Consider the following 18,983-nt stretch of genomic DNA (forward strand, 5'->3'; position numbering starts at 1 on the left):
ATGAATCTGCCCCAATGGTTTTATACATCCAGGACAGACATGCAAAGAGTAAACACAGCCTAAAACCAACGATTAAAAAAGTTTTGATTATTAAAATAACACTTAAAGGGGTTATAAAGGTACAATTTTTTTCCCTCAATAGCTTCCTTTACCTTAGTGCAGTCCTCCTTCACTTACCTCATCCTTCGATTTTGCTTTTAAATGTCCTTATTTCTTCTGAGAAATACTCACTTCCTGTTCTTCTGTCTGTAACTCCACACAGTAATGCGAGGCTTTCTCCCTGGTGTGTAGTGTCATGCTCGCCCCCTCCCTTGGACTACAGAAGAATCAGGACGCTCTCTACGTTGCAGAGAAAGGAGCTGTGTGTTAGTGGGCGTCCTGACTCTTCAGTAGTCCAAAGGAGGGGGCGAGCACGACACTAAACACCAGGGAGAAAGCCTTGCATTACTGTGTAGAGTTACAGACAGAAGAACAGGAAGTGAGGATTTCTCAGAAGAAATAAGGACATTTAAAAGCAAAATGGAAGGATGAGGTAAGTGAAGGAGGACTGCACTAAGGTAAAGGAAGCTATTTAGGGAAAAAAATTGTACCTTTACAACCCCTTTAAACTTCAACATGTAAAAACAGCACTGTACACAGAGATATTCTGCCCACATCCAAAATGGCTGCTGTTTGGCACGTATGGCGTACGTCCTGGCTCCCTTCAACACGTTTCATTAGATGTGGCTTCATCAGGGTATCTGCTGAACCCCTGATGTTATATCAAATGGAATGTTTTGGGAAGAGATTGCACACTATACGTTACTTGGCATTTTTTGTCACATTATTACATATATTCATGTCATTTTTTGGAATACGGTTTTTATGTCTGATATCATTATATTGTGCTAGCTACTATAGGGCTTTGAGAAACTAGCGTCTTCTTGTTTTTTCAAAAAATAAAAAAATCAGAAAAAGGAAAATTAATTCAGCCAGAACATCTAAGGACTGTAAAGCTGTAATATATACAATTATTAGTTATTGGATTTACAGTGCCTTGAAAAAGTATTCAAACTCTTTGAAATTTTACACATTTTGCCATGTTACAACCAAAAACGCAACTGTATTTTATTGGGATTTTATGTGATCGACCAACACAAAGTGGCACATAAGTGGAAGGAAAATTACAAATGGTTTTCAATTTTTTTTACAAATAAACATCTGAAATATGTGGCGGGCATTTGTATTCAGCCCCCTTCACTCTGATACCCCTAACTAAAAATTTAGTGCAGCCAATTGCCTGCAGAAGTCACCTAATTAGTAGAGTCCACCTGTGTGCAATTTAATCTCAGTATAAATACAGCTGTTCTGTGAAGTCCTCAGAGGTTTGTTAGAGAACCTTAGTAAACAAACAGCATCATGAAGGCCAAGGAACACATCAGACAGATCAGGGATAAAGTTGTGGAGACATTTAAAGCAGGGCTAGGTTACAAAAAAATACCCCTAGCTCATGAGCACTGTTCAATCCATCATCCGAAAATGCAAAGAGTATGGCACAACTGCAAACCTACCAAGACATGGCCGTCCACCTTAACTGACAGGTGGGGCAAGGAGAGCATTAATCATAGAAGCAGCCAAGGGGCACATGGTAACTCTGGAGGAGCTGCATAGATCCACAGTTAAGGTGGGAGAATCTGTCCACAGGACAACTATAATGCTGTGTACACGATCGGATTTCTGATGGAATAGAATCCGATGGATTTTTTCTTTAGAAATCTGATGAAGCTGACATCGGTCTTGCATACACACTATCAGACTAAATTCCGACCATGCCAAAATGAGGAGCCAAAAAAATGAAGTTCAATGCTTCCGAGCATGCGTCGACTTGATTCTGAGCATGCATGGATTTTTCTCTGATGGAGTTCCACACAGACCATTGGAATTTACTATGGGTTTTTATCAATCGGAAAAATGTAAAACATGTTCTATTTTTTACACCGATGGAAAAAAACGATGGGGCCCACACACGATCGATTTGTCCGATGAATAAAGTCCATTGGACTGTTTTCATTGGATAAACCGATCGTGTGTACACGGCATTAATCATGCACTCCACAAATCTGGCTTTTATGGAAGAGTGACAAGAAGAAAGCCACTGTTGAAATAAAGCCATAAGAAGTCCCATTTCCAGTTTGATAGAAGTCCTGTGGGGGACACAAAAAACATGTGGAAGAAGGTGTTGGAAAACTAGCACTGCACATCACCCTGAACACACCAGCCCCACTGTGAAACATGATGGTGGCAACATCATGGTGTGGGATGCTTTTCTTCATCAGGGGCAGAGAAGCTGGTCAGAGTTAATAGGAAGATGGATGGAGTCAAATACAGGGCAATCTTAGAAGAAAACCTGTTAGAGTCTGCAAAAAACTTGAGACTGGGGCAGAGGTTCACCTTCCAGCAGGACAACGGCCCTAAGCGTACAGCCAAGCGTACAGCCAGAGCTACAATGGAATGATTTAGATCAAAGCATATTCATGTGTTAAAATAGCACAGTCAAAGTCCAGACCTAAATTCAATTGAGAATCCATGGCAAGACTTGAAAATTGCTGTTCACGGGTGCTCTCCATCCTATCCGACAGATCTCAAGCTATTGTGCAAAGAAGAATGGGCAAAAATGTAATTCTTTAGTTGTGCAAAGCTGGTAGAGACATCCCCAAAAAGACTTACAGCTGTAATTGCAGAGAAAGGTGGTTCTACAACGTATTGACATGGGAGGGTTGAGTACAAATGCACGCCACACTTTTCATATATTAATTTGTAAAATATTTTGAAAAACATTTATTATTTTCATTCCACTTAACAATTATGTGCCACTTTGTGTTGGTCTATCACATAAAATCCCAATAAAATACTTTTTCAAGGCACTGTAGATACTATTTTACATCCACTCAGAATAGAACAAGCTGTTTCAGGTCCATGTCTTCATTTTGGCAAGCTTTAGTCTTCCTTTGCATTGTAAATATACCACAACATACAGGACCATAATATGCATACATTACTATGTGCCATACTGTATGGTACACCATGGCACTGATGTATCAAACCAGCATTTGCCGTGCACTACAACACATGGTAACCCACTACCATGCATTCTGGTGCACTGTGTTGTCAAAAAAAAGGTCAGGTCTGATTTTAGGGGTACTGGAGTGTGTTGGTAGACCATTCAAATTTAATTGGCTGACTTGAGGCAATACACATTAACACGTGGCATAATAGGCATACAATAACACACTGCAAAGATGGGTGGGGCAATTTAGTGTTTTTATCCTAATTACTAGAGAACGTATGGGGGCACTGCTTATACTCCTTTCTGGTCACTAGAAGAGCCACTAGTTGCATTTCCAGTCAGCCACCCCTCCAGCACATGCCGTTCTGGGTAAAGTAGGTCTTGCCAGGGATAGTGCCTTATTACTAAGAGGAATACTGCTGCATTAATTAATGACCTAACTGTATGCTTTATGTTGCAACCTGTACCATTAATGTCTGGATGTTTGCACTACCTTAATATGTGTAGTACCTGGTTACTTTTCATAACCGGTGCTATGTGAAATTTAGAGGTGGTCAGAGAGTTAGTTAACTCTGACCAGTTTGATTTGTTCAATTTTGGGTCTCTGTCTCAGCTTTGGCTGTGCTGTGGGTCCATTCTGTCGTTTCTGGGGTGCTGATCTCACCCCAGGTTGGCAGGTGGTAGCAGTGGAGTCAAGGTTTGGGTGCTCTTGCCCAACAGCCTATCAGGAGGGTTTGGTTTGTGCATGCTGGGAGAGAGTATTTATGAGGCAGACGCCATTTTCCTGGGCTTCTCCACGTGTGGCGCCCAACTTTAGGGTAGCCACTTCACGCTGCCTTCTGGGCCAGTGTGTGCATGCAACGCAAAGGATCCTGGCTTCGGGACCACGTTGGCCCGGAGCAATTGATCTGTCGCTTGGGGACTCAGTAATCGACTGGGTCTCACCTAAGAAGGTCCTGGGCTGTCCGTCCAGTTGGAGGAGGCCCAAGAGAGGCTGGTGTTCCGATAGGGGCCTGACCATCCATTGGGGACCAGGGGAACCGGACACTGAGAGGCTGAATGTTGGCTGCCTGTCAGTCGGTACCCTAATTCAAATCTACCTGAAGGAGATCTAGGTGGCTAGTCTGCTAAGGAGGATTAACTCCGCTGTTCATTTATCAGGAGGGTCTGTGGCAGAGATCATACTGATATTTCTTAAAGGCAGTAACCTAGAGCAACATATAAGAATCCATTCTGCCAAGTTCAAGTCTATAAAATAGGATGATTTCCCCACAATAATGTACTTAAAATGTTACTAAACACAGGACCCTTCAGTCACTACATCTGGTCTCCCACAGTACACAAAACACGAAAATGAAATAGTTTTTGTAAATATAAACTTCTAAATACCTTTTCTCATCAGCATTTAGATAAGTCTTGTGACTTCTATCAGTGTCTGGTTAAAGCTTGTAGGAGGAGTTTTCATTCTCCCCTGATTGTCCGGACCCACTGTCTAAACAGTGCTGATTGCATGTGATCAGCACAGGGCCACTCTCCCAAGAAAAAAAAATATTTTAGCAACACCCACCCAAATGAGCATGTGCAGAGTGCCCCCAATGCTCTGTTTTATCAGGAGATGGATTGGGGACTGTGGAAGAAAGAGGGGGGTATCAGAGAAAACAGGATCAAACAGCCTTTTTACAAAATGAAGAGGATTAACCCCTTAGGTTCCACAGTAAGTATAACAAGCATACTTTACTGCATATACAGACTGATTTTACTGTTGTGGGTTTAGTAACACTTTAAGAAAATTAATAAGGTTATTAGGTATAGAATAGGGTTTTTTGGGGGGCAGGACCTGAACAAGGTCCTATTAACTATACGTTACATGTTAGTTACATGTTAGTTACATGATTTTCTTTTTTTTTTGCACATACATACCTTTTTTTTTAAAGTTTTTAAGTTTTTAGGGGATAAGCAAAAGTATATTCCAAAATGTTCAGTTATTAAGACTCATAGTTTATAATCAATTTGATCCAAATGTATCTATATCTGAACATCTGGGCCACAAAGAAGCCATACACACGCATTGACTACAAACAACGTCAGTTACTATCATATCTACCATACCAATCGTCTCGTTAGTGATTTTTGATGAAAATGCCTTTTTAAAATGACATAACGTATGGTATAGGAAAATATAAAAATACAACGTTTCCCTCTCAACTCGTTGATTAAAGAAAGCACAGTTCTCTAATCTGAACGTCTGTAAAATACACAATCTTCTTGATTAACAGCTGCCCTGAAGATTATAATCAGTACGCAAGGTTTTATCTGTATCTGCCATATGGCTGATTACTTTTATCTATAGGACAATGTAGAACATAACCATCTCGATTAAAAAAAAAAAAAAAACCCAGTCAAAACATTGCTTAATTTTGTCCAGTGGAAACGCTGTAAATCTTTTGTATTGCTGTCTATGATTCCATCTGAGAAATAGGAGGGTAACGAAGACACTGGGACAGGGGGAGACAGGCAGCATTAAAATTAAAAGGAGGTCTAACCTTTATTCATTTTTTTTCCTTGCTATTGCTAGCCCTGTTGGAGAGATTTATTATAACTTCCTGTCAATCTAACCCAGGTGACCATGACAGCACTTCACTGCTGAAAATAATGTTGTCCAGAGTTGGGCATTAAAAGGCAATCTATATATACACTATATTAATCCACGTTAAGTAAATAAAAATCTATAAAAATAAATAGGTGACTTAGCTGCTGTACAGGATATAAGCATGAATAGGAAGAGTTTCACTCCTCTGATGCCCCGTACACACGATAGGTTTTCCCGTTGGAAAAAGTCAGATGAGAGCTTTTGGTCGGGAATCCTGACCGTGTGTATGCTCCATCAGACTTTTTCCAATGGAAAAACTGTTGGAAAAAGATAGAGAGCAGGTTCTCTTTTTTTCCCGTCAGGAAAAAATCAGATCGGAATTTCCTATTGTGTGTACAAATTCCGACAAGCAAAATTCCGATGCATGCTCAGAAGCATAGAATTTAATTTTCTTGGCTCGTCGTAGTCTTTTACGTCATCGCGTTCTTGGCAGTCAAAAGTTCACCGAACTTTTGTGTGACCGTGTGTATGCAAGGCAGGCTTGAGCGGAATTTTCAGACCGTAATTTGGCTCGTGTGTATAGGGCATAAGAGCTTTATATTGACTTTTTCCTCACCTAATATCTAAGCACATACACCATTTACACGCACGTGAACTTTAATGGCATCCCAGTCTTAATGCGTAAGGTTCAATATTTGCAGCTATAACAGCTTCAACTCTTCTGGGAAGGCTGTCCAACAAGGTTTAGGAGTGTGTGTATGGGAATGTTTGACCTTTCTTCCAGAAGCGTATTTGTGAGGTCAGGCACTGATGTGGACAAAAAGTATTTTTTCACAAGACCTGGCTCGCAGTTTGTTCTCTAATTCATCCCAAAGGTGTTCTCGGGTTGAGGTCAGGACCTTTCTTTGTGCACTGGTCCAAATCATTTGGTGGCGGGGGGTTTATGGTGTGTTTTTTTTTCTCAGGGGTGGGGCCTGGCCACTTAGTTCCAGTGAAGGGAACTCTTAAGGCGTCATCATACCATGACATTTTGGACAATTTCATGCTCATAACTTTGTGGAAACAGTTTTGGGTTGGCCCCCTGCATCAAACAGGAGTCCTATTGCACAGCACATGGCCATACTCTCCCACAACTGCCTGCATCTTAAAGAGGCTTCAGTAAGTTACTGTAGTGGGGGCCTGCATTGTTGGTATGTGGGGAGCAAGGGGCTGCATTTTTTTTATGTGCAAGGGGAAGAAGGACTCCATTGTATGCATTTATAAGGTGGGGGGAGTGGATTGTTTGTATATAGAAGGGAAGAAGGGCTGCATTGTTTACATGTGTGAGGAGGAGGGAGGTGCATTGTTTGCATGTGTGAGGGGGGCAGAGGGGCTGCATTGTTTGTACTGTATGTGTGAGGCGAAGGGGGCTGCATTGTATGTATATGTGAGGGGGTGGGTTGCATTGTTTGTATCTGTGATGGGGAGAGGGGGCTGCACTGTGTGTGAGGGGATGGAGTCTACTTTGTTTATATGTGTGAGAGGATGGGGGGCTGCATTGTTTGTATATGTGAGGAGAGGGAGAATGTACTGTTTGTATGTATGAGGAGGCAGGGGGCTGAATTGTTTGTATGTGTGAAGGGAGATTTAAATGTATGCCAGGCACAGAAAGCAGCAATGTGAGGGGAAGGAGGGCAGGGGGTTTGTGAAGGAGGGGGCAGGGGTGCAATGTATGTATGTTTTGGGAGGGGGGCTGCCTTGTATGTATGGGGGAAGGGGGGACAGAGGGTCTGCAATGTATGTACTGTAAGTTTGAGGAGGGGAAGCTGTGTTGTATGTATGGGGAGGGGGGCAGAGGGGCTGCATTGTATGTATGTTTGAGGTGGGGAAGCTGTGTTGTATGTGTGGGAAGGGCTGCATTGTATGTATGTTTGAGGTGGGGAAGCTGTGTTGTATGTGCGGGAAGGGGGCAGAAGGGTTGCATTGTACGTATGTTTGAGGAGGGGAAGCTGTGTTGTATGTGTGGGAAGGGCTGCATTGTATGTATGTTTGAGGTGGGGAAGCTGTGTTGTATGTGCGGGAAGGGGGCAGAAGGGTTGCATTGTACGTATGTTTGAGGAGGGGAAGCTGTGTTGTATGTGCGGGAAGGGGGCAGCTGCATTGAATGTATGTGTGAGGGAAGATGCATTGTATGTACAGTATATGTGGGGTGGTGTCAGAAAGCCGATTTGCTTGTGAGAAGGGGTGGCACCAGGCTGTATTTTCGATGGGTTTAAGATGGAGTAGGGATAGGGAAGTGCATTGTATGTCAGTAGGAGAGAAAAGGTGAGTAGTATTGAAAGAGGAGTGGTGGGAGGTGTAGAGGTGAGCAGTAGTAGATTTTTACATATAACATAGCAAATCTTTACTTTTGAGCTCAATTCCACTTTAAGATAGACAAAGCCAGGCAACTAACATTATCCGAAAGAGACCCGCAATGGTACCCCCAGTGCTTGTCTCAAGACAGAGTCATTTTAAATGTCCTTCATAGTTCATTACTGTTTGTTATTGCTGAAAACCCACATATTTATTATTTTTACAATTAAAAGGAGAAGTATGACCAAAGCTCTTTTGGCCATACTTCTCCTGTGGATTAAAAGAGTTCACCTATTCCTACACTCCTGTGACCCAGATTCAGCTGACAGTGGGCCAAAGGTGGCTGTTGGCTGACATCACAGAGCTGCTCCAGGCTCTGTAAGGATCCCAACAATAATATGGGCATTAGCCTAGATGCATGACTGGCAGCTGGATCAGCCTCTCAGCACATCGCTGAGAGCCCAGTGCTCCAGGGAGTGCTGCAGAAGCAGAGCAAAGAACCAGAGACTGAAAGTCCCCAGCTCTGTGCTTACTAAAGACCGAAGACTAAGCAATCAGCGGTGTTTGATCGCTCAGTTCTCGGTGAAGAGGCAGTGGGGGACAGCTACAGCAGTACAAATGTTTATTATTTTTAAAACCCACACTTCTCTTTTATTTGCTGGTATATCTAATGATATATTGTCAGAATAGTAGATTTGTCACAGTTGTACAGAGAATTCTGCCAGATGGTGACCTTTTTAATATAATCTTTGAAGAATAATTTAAATGCATATGTGCTGCCATGTAAAGATGTATTGTACAGGTTTCTGGTTACCCACTTAAATATGACATAAATACCAAGAATGGTCGGGCACCATTTATGTACTGCATAGGTTTAGAAAACCTGACCATGTACTACAGATTTCCTATAGAGTGTTAATCCTTAGCACTCATTAACTCTCCATCATTTGGCTAGGAGTTAAGACTTCTCACGACACAAAACACTCCAACAAAGATTTTTGTCACATAAGCGATTCTGAATAACTTGCAACTTACAATCTGTACTTAACGTTTAGAACTTGTACAGTATAGTGTCCTAATAATATCAAAAAACAAGTAAAGGTCTATTGAAGTCTTTTTTAGCTGAGGGAATAAATATTTGTTTAAACATGTCTGACATATTGGGATTGATTTGCTAAAGGAAGAGGACAGATGGCTCAGTAAAGCTTTTTTTCACTTTTGAATATTCAATTACATGTAGGAAAATCAAATTTAGAACGCATGACTGAAAGACCGAAATAAACACAGCCTTAGTGTAGTGGTTCAGTAGTGGAGTGCCCATTTACTCACCATGCCCGGATGCAGGCTTATGCCCCTTTAACTTCATTTACCACAAGTCCCTAGGTTCCTGGATGCATCAAAATAAGTTACTCTGATTCCCTCCCTCAGCAGCTCAGGGTGGCCACACCTGATAAGGCATAGATAGTTGGGCAAGTTACCTGCAGCCAGGTGAGAAGCCCTCCACTGTCAGAATTCGTGATTAGGCAACCAAGCAGGATCCTAATGGGATGAAGCTTCTCCAGAAGATCCAGCAACTGTGGGGAGCACATCCCTGATTGCTAGCAAAGTACTCCAATTGCAGCGGTGTGGTCCTTTGTCCTTGGGCCTTTGATACCTCCAGCTATTTGTCTATGTTAACAAAGCTACCCTGGACTTCTCTAAGAGGGATGCTGTTCAAGTGAGTAAGTGCAACTAGCAGTTTATTTTCTAAACTGTTTTACTCAAGTAAAGTGCAACCCAGAGAAGAGAATGGATGGAGGGTCGGCATTACTAAAGTGAGGAACAGGTCTGCGAGGGGTTAAACCTTGGTCTTTAAGTAGTAAAGGGGAGTAGTTCTTACCTTATTGGATGCTGAAGGTCAGATGGGCAGAGAAGAGCCACAAAGGTGGTTCGTGCAAGGGATGCTGGGTGTTCATTCCTGAAAGTTCGTATCTGAGGCGATCTACGCCATGTCCGGCTTCTCCTCCGCCCCCCACTGTCTTCTGGGAGGACCAGTCAGAAAGCACACCGTGATTGCTTACTGTGCAATAAGGAACCAGGCTGTGAAGCCGCAGGGCTTCACTTCCTGATTCCCTTACTTAAGATGCCGGTGCCTCCACCCAGAGCCGAGGGATGGGTCGACTTCCGGTGAGGACATCGCTAGCGCCCTGGACAGGTAAGTGTTCTTATTTTAAAAGTCAGCAGCTGCAGTATTTGTAGCTGCTGACTTTTATTTTCTTTTTTCAGGTGGAACTCTGCTTTAAGCACCGCCACTGCTAGGGTAGCTGGGTACTCGAAAACCTACATGAAAGTTATCCTGCACTATGCTGAATGCATTCTCATAGGATTTCAAACATCTATGTTTCCCAGCATGCAGCAGTGAGGCATGGTGAAGTCAGATAAGTCTTTTTTTTCTTAAAAGCTGTATTCAACTCTAGTGCTATTGCACCTTGTTTTGGTCAAATTGACAACATTATTGACAGGCAGTGATTTAACACATTCTGGTAGTAACAAAGCTTGCCTGCCCCTTTTTACCTTTCCCACTAGCCGGTCACAGTGGCGGACCAATAAGAGTGTGTTGAAGTGGGAGGTAGTAGCACGATCTGACAGTACCTGGAAGTGTCAGAGCTGGGCTCTTCAGAATAGCCTGGGATTCAGTCATAACAACAAGGTCTTATGCCTCGTACACAAGATCGGTTTTCCCGACGGGAAAACTGCCATGTTTGCTTTTGGTCGGGATGTGTATGCTCCATAGCAGTTTTCCCGACAGGAAAACTGCGAGCAAAAAAATTAGAACTTGTTCTCTTTTTTCCCGCCGCGATTCTCTGCGGTTTTTTGCTTGGCAGCTTTCCTATGAGAAACACTGCAGTGGAGCATACACACAGACGGTTTTTCCAACCAAATCTGTCATGGCAGTTTTCCTGTCGGGAAAACCGGGCGTGTGTACACGGGAAAAGCAACCGAGCAGGTTCTCGGTTTTCACCTTGGTTTTCCCAGCGGACTTTGACCACCGGGAAAAGCGATCGTGTGTACGAGGCATTAGAGGCTGCTGAAGGTATATTTTATACCTGAACCAACATTTTTGTCAATGAGTCTCTCTTTGTGCTAACCAATTTCACGCCACAAAACAGTGCTCACTTTTTTTGCGTTGTGGCACACTGTGTAAATAGGCTGCTATGCATTTCAACCACAAAAAATAAAAATAAATAAGTGCTGTCTGCATTTTTTACAGTGCTGCTCAGCACACTGGACACCATGCCATATGCTGCTCATAGGTGCGTTGCAACATGATTGGGCCCTTAGATACTAGTGTAGCAGGCATCATACAAGAGTCTGATTCCTTGTATGCATACAACAATCATGTGATCATTGAAATAGCCTCAAATTTCTTTTCATTAAAGCAATTTTAGTAGCCTTATGTTAAATAATTGATAGTGGTGGCGCAGACATCTGTCATTTTGCGCTAATCTCCTATTCTCCTATACATGTTGAGAACATTGGGCTTATGGACCAAGCAAGCTGTCATATTCTACTAGACCCTAGTTGTCACATTGCAGACATATAATAGGGGTATCTCCTATATAGGCATATCAATGCATTACATGCAAATCAAACTCATGTGCTACACAATAGGCTAAAACTGTGATTCTCCCATACTCTTCAGACAACATATACCAAAAAAAAAAAAGTATATTATAAATTGCTTTTGTGCTGTAACTATGCATACTGTGTGTGTGTTCTGTATATTTGTATATAGTGTGTTCCCTGTGTGCTGTATGACTGTGTTTCTATGTGTTCTATCTGTTTCAGCTCTAAGTGATCTCCTTGTCTGTTCTCCAGTTGTGTGTTTTTCATTTATGTGTACTATTTCTCTGTTTTCTGAATGTGTATTTCTTGCTTGTCGATATGCTCTGACTGTGCATTGTAAGTGTGCTCTGATTGTTTATGTGTTCTCTATCTTTGTTTTGGGTCAAGCACACAAAGTACTAGAACAAATGGACCAGCATGACAGCCAAGGAACTCGTGTTTTTAGATAAGGATGTCAACAGTGGAAGCCATCATATTTCTTCAGTATATATGTTTCCTTTAATAGAATCCTCTACTGCGAGAAATATGTGTAATGAGCAATAACTGCTTTTATTTTGGCCAACAATGGCACCAATTGTATCAGCCCATCCCACCACCACCTGAAGTCTAGAAGGCAAGCACATATGTATGATGGCAGTTGTAACAGCCAACAACCAAAAGATGTTTCCATGAAAAGGCAGAATCGGCTGTTGATTGATCAACAGGTTGCCCATACATGGTTCGAATATCGGCCGGTACCTGTAGAACCAACCGAGATTTGAAGTGTCTATGGCCAGCCTTTAGCCTAGTATACATGTGCCAAATGTCGAGCAGCATCGGATAGTTCAAAAGAAACCGGCTCACATTCGGCCCGTGTGTGCTATGATTAAACACTAGTAGAGTGTGAAACGCGTCAAATTTACGGGTGTGCTGTGCTGTGACTTGTAGTGCTGTTTTGGTTTTTGGATTTTACAATAAAGGCAATTTTTTTATTCAGAGTGCGGCTGTCCAAAAGAAATCCTTTCTTTTGTTTTTGCCCCGTGTGTGCGCCAGCCGCTCCGAGAGAAGCCGGACATTCGGCCGATTTCTGTCAAAGGGTCATTAACGAAAAAGGTCTGCCAATGCCAATTGGCTCCCAATCAGCTCTCTTAGCCAATGACGAGAGTGTTCTGTGAGAACACAATATCACAGCAGGGAACATTGCTTTACTAACATCGAATTGTTAGTACAGGGGCTCTGACCTAGTACTGTGTACGAGGCTTTAGTGTCAGACCAGGATGTGTAGCAAACATCCAATCAGAAAATAGCTTTTCCAGTGATGCTTAGGTTGTTAGACATGAGAGGAACTTCAGTTAATTAGGACAATGATGATTTCATGTCTATGATTCTGCACTGCAAACTCTGCAGCCTCCTCTTGACAACTTATCTAAGAGCATATGTTCTAAAAGGATTGCTACTATTTCTCAAAGATAAGGTTACTGCCATGGGTGTATGCTTAGGATATAAACATACATGCTTGTTATACATGAGTCTGCCTTTTCAAGGAAAGATCTTTTGGTTGTTGGCTGTTACAACTACCATCTTATGTGTGTGCTTTCTCTATAGACTTCAGATGGTGGGATAGGCTGGTACAATTCGTGCCATTGCAGGTTAAAATGAAAGCAGAAGATGGCAAGGTACCCTATTCCTTGTAGACATTCCTGTTGAGTAGTTGTGTTATATTTAAAACAGATTGGCCCAGATTCACAAAGCATTTACGCCGACGTATAACAAGTTACGCCGACGTAAGTGCAAATGTGCGCCGTTGTATCTGTGCGCCCGACCCACAAACAGATATGCGCCTAAAACCAGGCTACACCCCGTCGACGTATCTTGTTTACGCCGGCGTAGGGTGGGCGCACATTTAGGCTAGGTGCATGTTGCTGCTCCCATTGATTAGCCATTCAAACATGCAAATGAGGGAAACATGGCGATTCACGAACCTGCGTGCGCCCGACGCAGGCTACGCGAGGTGCGCGTAAGTTGTACGTTCGGTGTAAAGTTATTCCCCATAAAGGAGGTGCAACCCAGCAGCAGACATGCAAAGGTCTGCACCAGGGAACACAAGCCGGCGTATTTTACGTTGGACGTGTGTCTGGCTGGGCGTAGGTTACGTTCACGCCGTACGCAGTGATCCGGTGTAGTTTAGGCAGTTGTTCCGACGTGGTTGTGAGCAGGCGCAGGGGGATGCGTCCACGTGACGGCGCATGCGCAGTTCGTGATACGTATCTGTCTGCCGCTCGGCCCATCATTTGCATGGGGTCACGCCTCATTTGCATGGGTCACGCCCACTTCCACCTACGCCGGCCTGAGCCCTCGAAACCTATGCCAGGCTGACGCAGCGTTGGGAGCAATAGCTTGCTGAATACAACGCTTGCCTCTCTGCGCTGCGTTGGCGTAGCGTACATTGGTTACTCTACGGCGGCGTAATGTGCGCCTTGCTCTCTGTGAATCTGGGCCATTGTTGCCTAACCTGCTGAAAACGGCTAGCTTTAGTGACTTATCTAAGGTCTATGGGCCAGATTCACAAAAGAGATACGACGGAGTATCTCAGATACTCTGTCGTATCTCTCAGAGTATCTATGCGACTGATTCATAGAAACAGTTACGCATAGATAGCCAGAAGATCCGACAGGTGTAATTGTTTTACACTGTCGGATCTTAGGATGCAGTACCGCGGCCGCCGCTGGGGGGAGTTTGCGTCGTAAACCAGCGTCGGGTATGCAAATTAGGAGTTACGGCGATCCACGAAGATTTTTCCCGTCGTTACGTTGTCGCAAGTGTTAGATTTCTGTCGCAAAGATAGGGCACCTTTAATATGGTGGAAAAGTGCTCCACCATGTTAAAGTATGCCCGTCTTTCCCGCGTCACTTTTGAATTTTTTTAAAAAAATTTATTTTTCCCAGCGTAAGTCATTTGATCACGTCGCGATTCACAAAACGTTGGCGCGTCGTAATTTCGCGCAAAGCACGTCAGGAAATTTGCGACGGGAGCATGCGCAGTATGCCCGGCGCGGGAGCACGCCTAATTTAAATGGTACCCGCCCCATTTGAATTGGGCCGCCTTGCGCCGGACGTGTTTACGATACACCGCCGCAAATTTCCAGGTAAGTGCTTTGTGGATCGGGCACTAAATCGGAAAACTTGCGGCGGTGTAAAGTAAACGGGTTAAGTTAGTTTTCTAGATAAAAATGACCCCTGTAAAATTCTATCTATCTATAAATCATAATCACATGGTTATGTATTGTTATGTTATGCATAGTATTACTGGTGTATTTTTTTAATGCAGTTATGAAGCATTTAGCATTATAGAAAATTGTAGACCACAAATTGGGAGTGAGATGCTTGGAAAGACCCTTTTGACTGCTATGAGGCAATAATAGATCTCTGAGTCACAGTATCCTTCCATGGAAGGTATTTGGTTACATACCTTTTATGGACCCTGCTCAGCTGGGATATCTGTATCTGCATTATACCTCTCTTCTATTCTTAGTGGCACTTCAAGCCGAGTGAACAGGCAAGATTACAATAACCTTATAAATGTGTGAAGCACACGCTTTTTTCCTCTCTTCTGCGTTCTTGCCTTTCTCTTTCTAATCTGACCTCGGTGAAAACGCTTATATTGTCTGTTTTTATTTTTCTCAGAGCCTGTTAGTGGCTGTGCTAAAAGTTGGGAAAAAATGGCTTACAATGTATCCCTCGCTGGACCAGGACCATGGGGATTCCGGCTGCAAGGAGGAAAGGACTTTAACATGCCCTTGACCATCTCCAGGGTAAGTGCAAAGAGGCGACAAGCCAACGCCGTTTAGTGCTGAGATCACCTTGAACAAATTGTGTGCGTGTGTATGTGTGTGATATACATGCACAGTATTCCGCAGAGTGAGAAGTGTCAGAGTTGAAGAAAATTCAAGGGATATTTGTGAAAAGTGTTTGAATTGTACCAACTAGTTGTAAAGGTTCCAGATTAATCCGCTTAACCCTGTGCTGCCTATTAATCCTGATTTTAAAAATACAAAATGTTTTCATTGTAAAACTGTTTTCTGCAGACTTTTGAATGAATGAGAATATTTCAAAAATGCTAATGTGTGAAATGTGTTCATTTAAACACACAGAAAACAAATGCAGAGCAATACTTAGCAGTAGATTACATGCTATAGTGAACAGCTTAAGGCCATTATAATGTAATGGATATGCATGCATTGTTACTGTTTATCTTGCTTGCAATGTTTTGATTTGATGAGAAATTGCAAACTTTTCTACCCAGCCATTTTATGTTGTCACCTCTAGCGTCAGTGTATTGTGTTATATGAAACATAAAATAACTTTTTTGTATTGTGTTATATGAAATATAAAATGACTTTTTTTTATATTGTTTTGGGATCCTAAAATGTGTTGGAAATGCTTGATTTTGTTATGATTAAAAGAACCCCAGAAATGTACTCTGGAACCCCACTAGGCTCTCAAGCCCTGGGCTCTGTATCTAAGAAATAAGCTGGATACACACTATACAACTTTTGTTGCTTGATTTCTTTTAGATTGTAATAGCCTGCCTGACTGCATACAAATTGAAAGTGTTTAAGTTTGACCTCATATTATATGGTTTTGGAAAACCTAAGGCCCCGTACACACGACCGAACATGTCTGCTGAAACTGGTCCGCGGACCAGTTTCAGCAGACATGTTCGGTCGTGTGTATGGCCGAGCGGACAGGTTTCCAGCATACATTTGTCCGCCAGACCGTTTTTGAGCGGACAAATGTTTCTAAACTTGTTTAGAAACATGCCCGCTGGAATCCTGTCCGTAGGACATGTTCGGTCGTCTGTACAGACTTACCGTACATGTACGTGCTTCGTCGCCGCGTATCGTGTACGCGCGGATTTCTGTATGATGGTGTGTACAGCCATCATACAGAAATCTCCGGGCGGACATGTACGCTGAAAACGGTCCGACGGACCGTTTTCATCGTACATGTTTGCCCGTCTGTACGAGGCATTAAGGAAACATTTAAAGAAAAATGTATAGTGTGTATGCAGCTTTAGGTCACTCGATAAATGACATTTGTAAGTGTGACATGACACACGTGGGATAGGAGAACCCAATCTGGTTCACTGAAGATAGCAATGTTCCTTTTTATAGAAGGCAGACAGTTACAATGGGGATAGCTGATTCCAGCATTTTCTGTAAGGAAGCATTGCTACTCACATTTTTTGACAAGGGAGAGCTCAGGGAAAACCCATCCTGAGCTTATGTTCAGTTATTAGCTCACCATGAAGATTGAAGCCTGTGATGTTCAATTAAAAAAAAAAATACACACCACTTGTCTGATGCCACCCAGTCAGATCTTTAATCAGATGCGATGACAGATCTGACATGTACCTCACTGCAAATGCTGGGGCAGCGAGTTCAATCTGTTTCTTTAATTATTCGCCTCCACTTTGCTTTTTTTTTCTTAACATAGCTTAGAGATTTTCAAGCGTACATAAAATTCTCTAAGAATGAAATAGTAAAGATGTTCATCACATATAATTCATTTTTTATTGCTCATTCGTTAATTAATACATGTATAAATTATCATTCGTTTTTCTCAGATCGGTGCAATGGTGACCTGCTTTATGGCCCATACACACGATCCGAAAATCGGACGAAAAATACGGCTTTCGACATCATCGTTAGTACAGAGCTTTCAAGAGTCGATCACGACAGTTCATCCGATATTACTTTATTGGACAATTTTTCTCATACGATGCCAGATCGTACAATTTTTATTTAATCAGTACAGTTATTCACCTGAAAATACAAATACTCTACAACACATGACATCACTTCTGATTTTTTATTCTGTCGTACGAGAATTTTCGTAACTTTAGTAAACTCTTCATGTTCGATATACAACTAGCATGCAAAAAAATAAAAAATGGATGAGCTGTCGTCCGATTTTTGGATCGTGTGTACGGGCGATTAGGTTACAGATACACAAGATAACGTTCGCAGCTAGATCTGGAGACGATCTCATAGCTATAGACATAACCTAACCCTGCCAGCTGGACACTGCTGTCAAAACAGTTGATTGGGCATACTAGAAAACCTGTCTCAAACAATATTGTTTCCCTATGAGATGAGTAGCAGTGGTGCCATCTGCCACCGCCAATCATTTCTTTCTGGTAGGAAATCAGTTTTAAAAGTCAAACTGGTAAATCAGCAAAGTACAATTTATTCTTGCTTTTCCTGAATATATCATGCAGATTTGTGTAGTTTTCTGAGAATCATACAATTTATTACACAATTATTGCCTGGATTTGTAAGATACATGTTCTCCACAGATCTTACAGATCTACATTCACATATTAAAGAGAAATCAAGAGAAAAAATAATAATTTTACAGTTGCCCTGATTCTGCCATTACTACATATTTCCTCCCCTCTCCAGAAGAGCAGACAGAGAACTGCCATGTTTGTGCACCCACCAACCAACCTTGTTGGCCAAGTCAGATCTTGCATGTGCATGTGACCACCCTTGAAGATATATGTGCAGCTTTAACTCAAGCAGTCCTTTTTTAATTAGTGATGTGTAGATGGAAATACAGTTCTATAAAAGGAACTTTATTTGAATTAATATTTGGAGTTAAAAAGGTCAAGTGTAATTTTTTAGCGAACAAGCAATATTAATGTGGCCTAAAAATACATTTAAATATATAGTAGCAGTGCAGGTCTTGGAAAAATTAAGGTATAATCTTTTTAAAACTGTTTACACGATTGTATATAGATAAATTGCTAATTTTCCCTTGTAATTAATAGGAAGGACAGTTTTTGAATGGTTTGTATATAGTGATCTTTAAAACTTAAAGTGTATCTATAGCCAAAACTTTTTCTTTGATTTGAATACAGAAGGTAAGCATTAAGGCTGGACATACACAGTTCGAATCTGCTGAACCAGCCTAGATTTGAACCGTTTTTGGGCAGACTGAACGTACCAAGTTGATCGAGCAATCAACTTGAGTACAACCAGCTTGCCGGAACCTCTTCTGATTATCGCTAGTGGCTACTATAGCCGCTAGCGATAATCACTGTCTTGAGCAGGCCATTCACGGTGTGAATTTCTTTCCTGCAACCACGGTTTGCATGACTCCCTCATCAACACAGACAGTGCTGACAGGGGAATCCCTCCTTACAAGTAATTGTCTGCTCCTGGCGGTGGGCTGGCGGGGGAAGACGCCCCGTCGGGAAATCGTGCAAATTTCTTTTGCATGAAAGAAATTTGCACCATGTATGGACTGCCTAATACTCCAGTCAGTTTATTGTTTTTCTGTCTTTGTCCCATAGGGGAAATTTATCTTCACTTGTTGTACAAGAAATGTAACAGGAAGTTAGAGGGAATCACCAAACGTAAGGGGA

At 42.2% G+C, this 18,983-nt stretch overlaps 1 protein-coding gene across 4 annotated transcripts in view; it reads left to right on the forward strand.

The window, feature by feature from the left end:
* The window catches only part of LDB3 (LIM domain binding 3), a 135,046-nt gene that overhangs the window by 13,539 nt on the left and 102,524 nt on the right, over positions 1-18,983 (forward strand). For 2 of the 4 annotated variants that reach the window (XM_040320520.1, XM_040320521.1), the window contains exon 2: positions 15,239-15,366. In XM_040320520.1, coding sequence (XP_040176454.1) covers positions 15,239-15,366 — 128 coding nt within the window. Of the gene's footprint in view, positions 1-15,016; positions 15,136-15,238; positions 15,367-18,983 lie in introns of those variants that run through there. The other 2 variants (XM_040320522.1, XM_040320523.1) reach the window with 2 other exon arrangements.

The sequence above is a fragment of the Rana temporaria genome, chromosome 8 (assembly GCF_905171775.1).
Source record: "Rana temporaria chromosome 8, aRanTem1.1, whole genome shotgun sequence".
NCBI classification, from domain to species: Eukaryota; Metazoa; Chordata; class Amphibia; order Anura; family Ranidae; genus Rana; species Rana temporaria.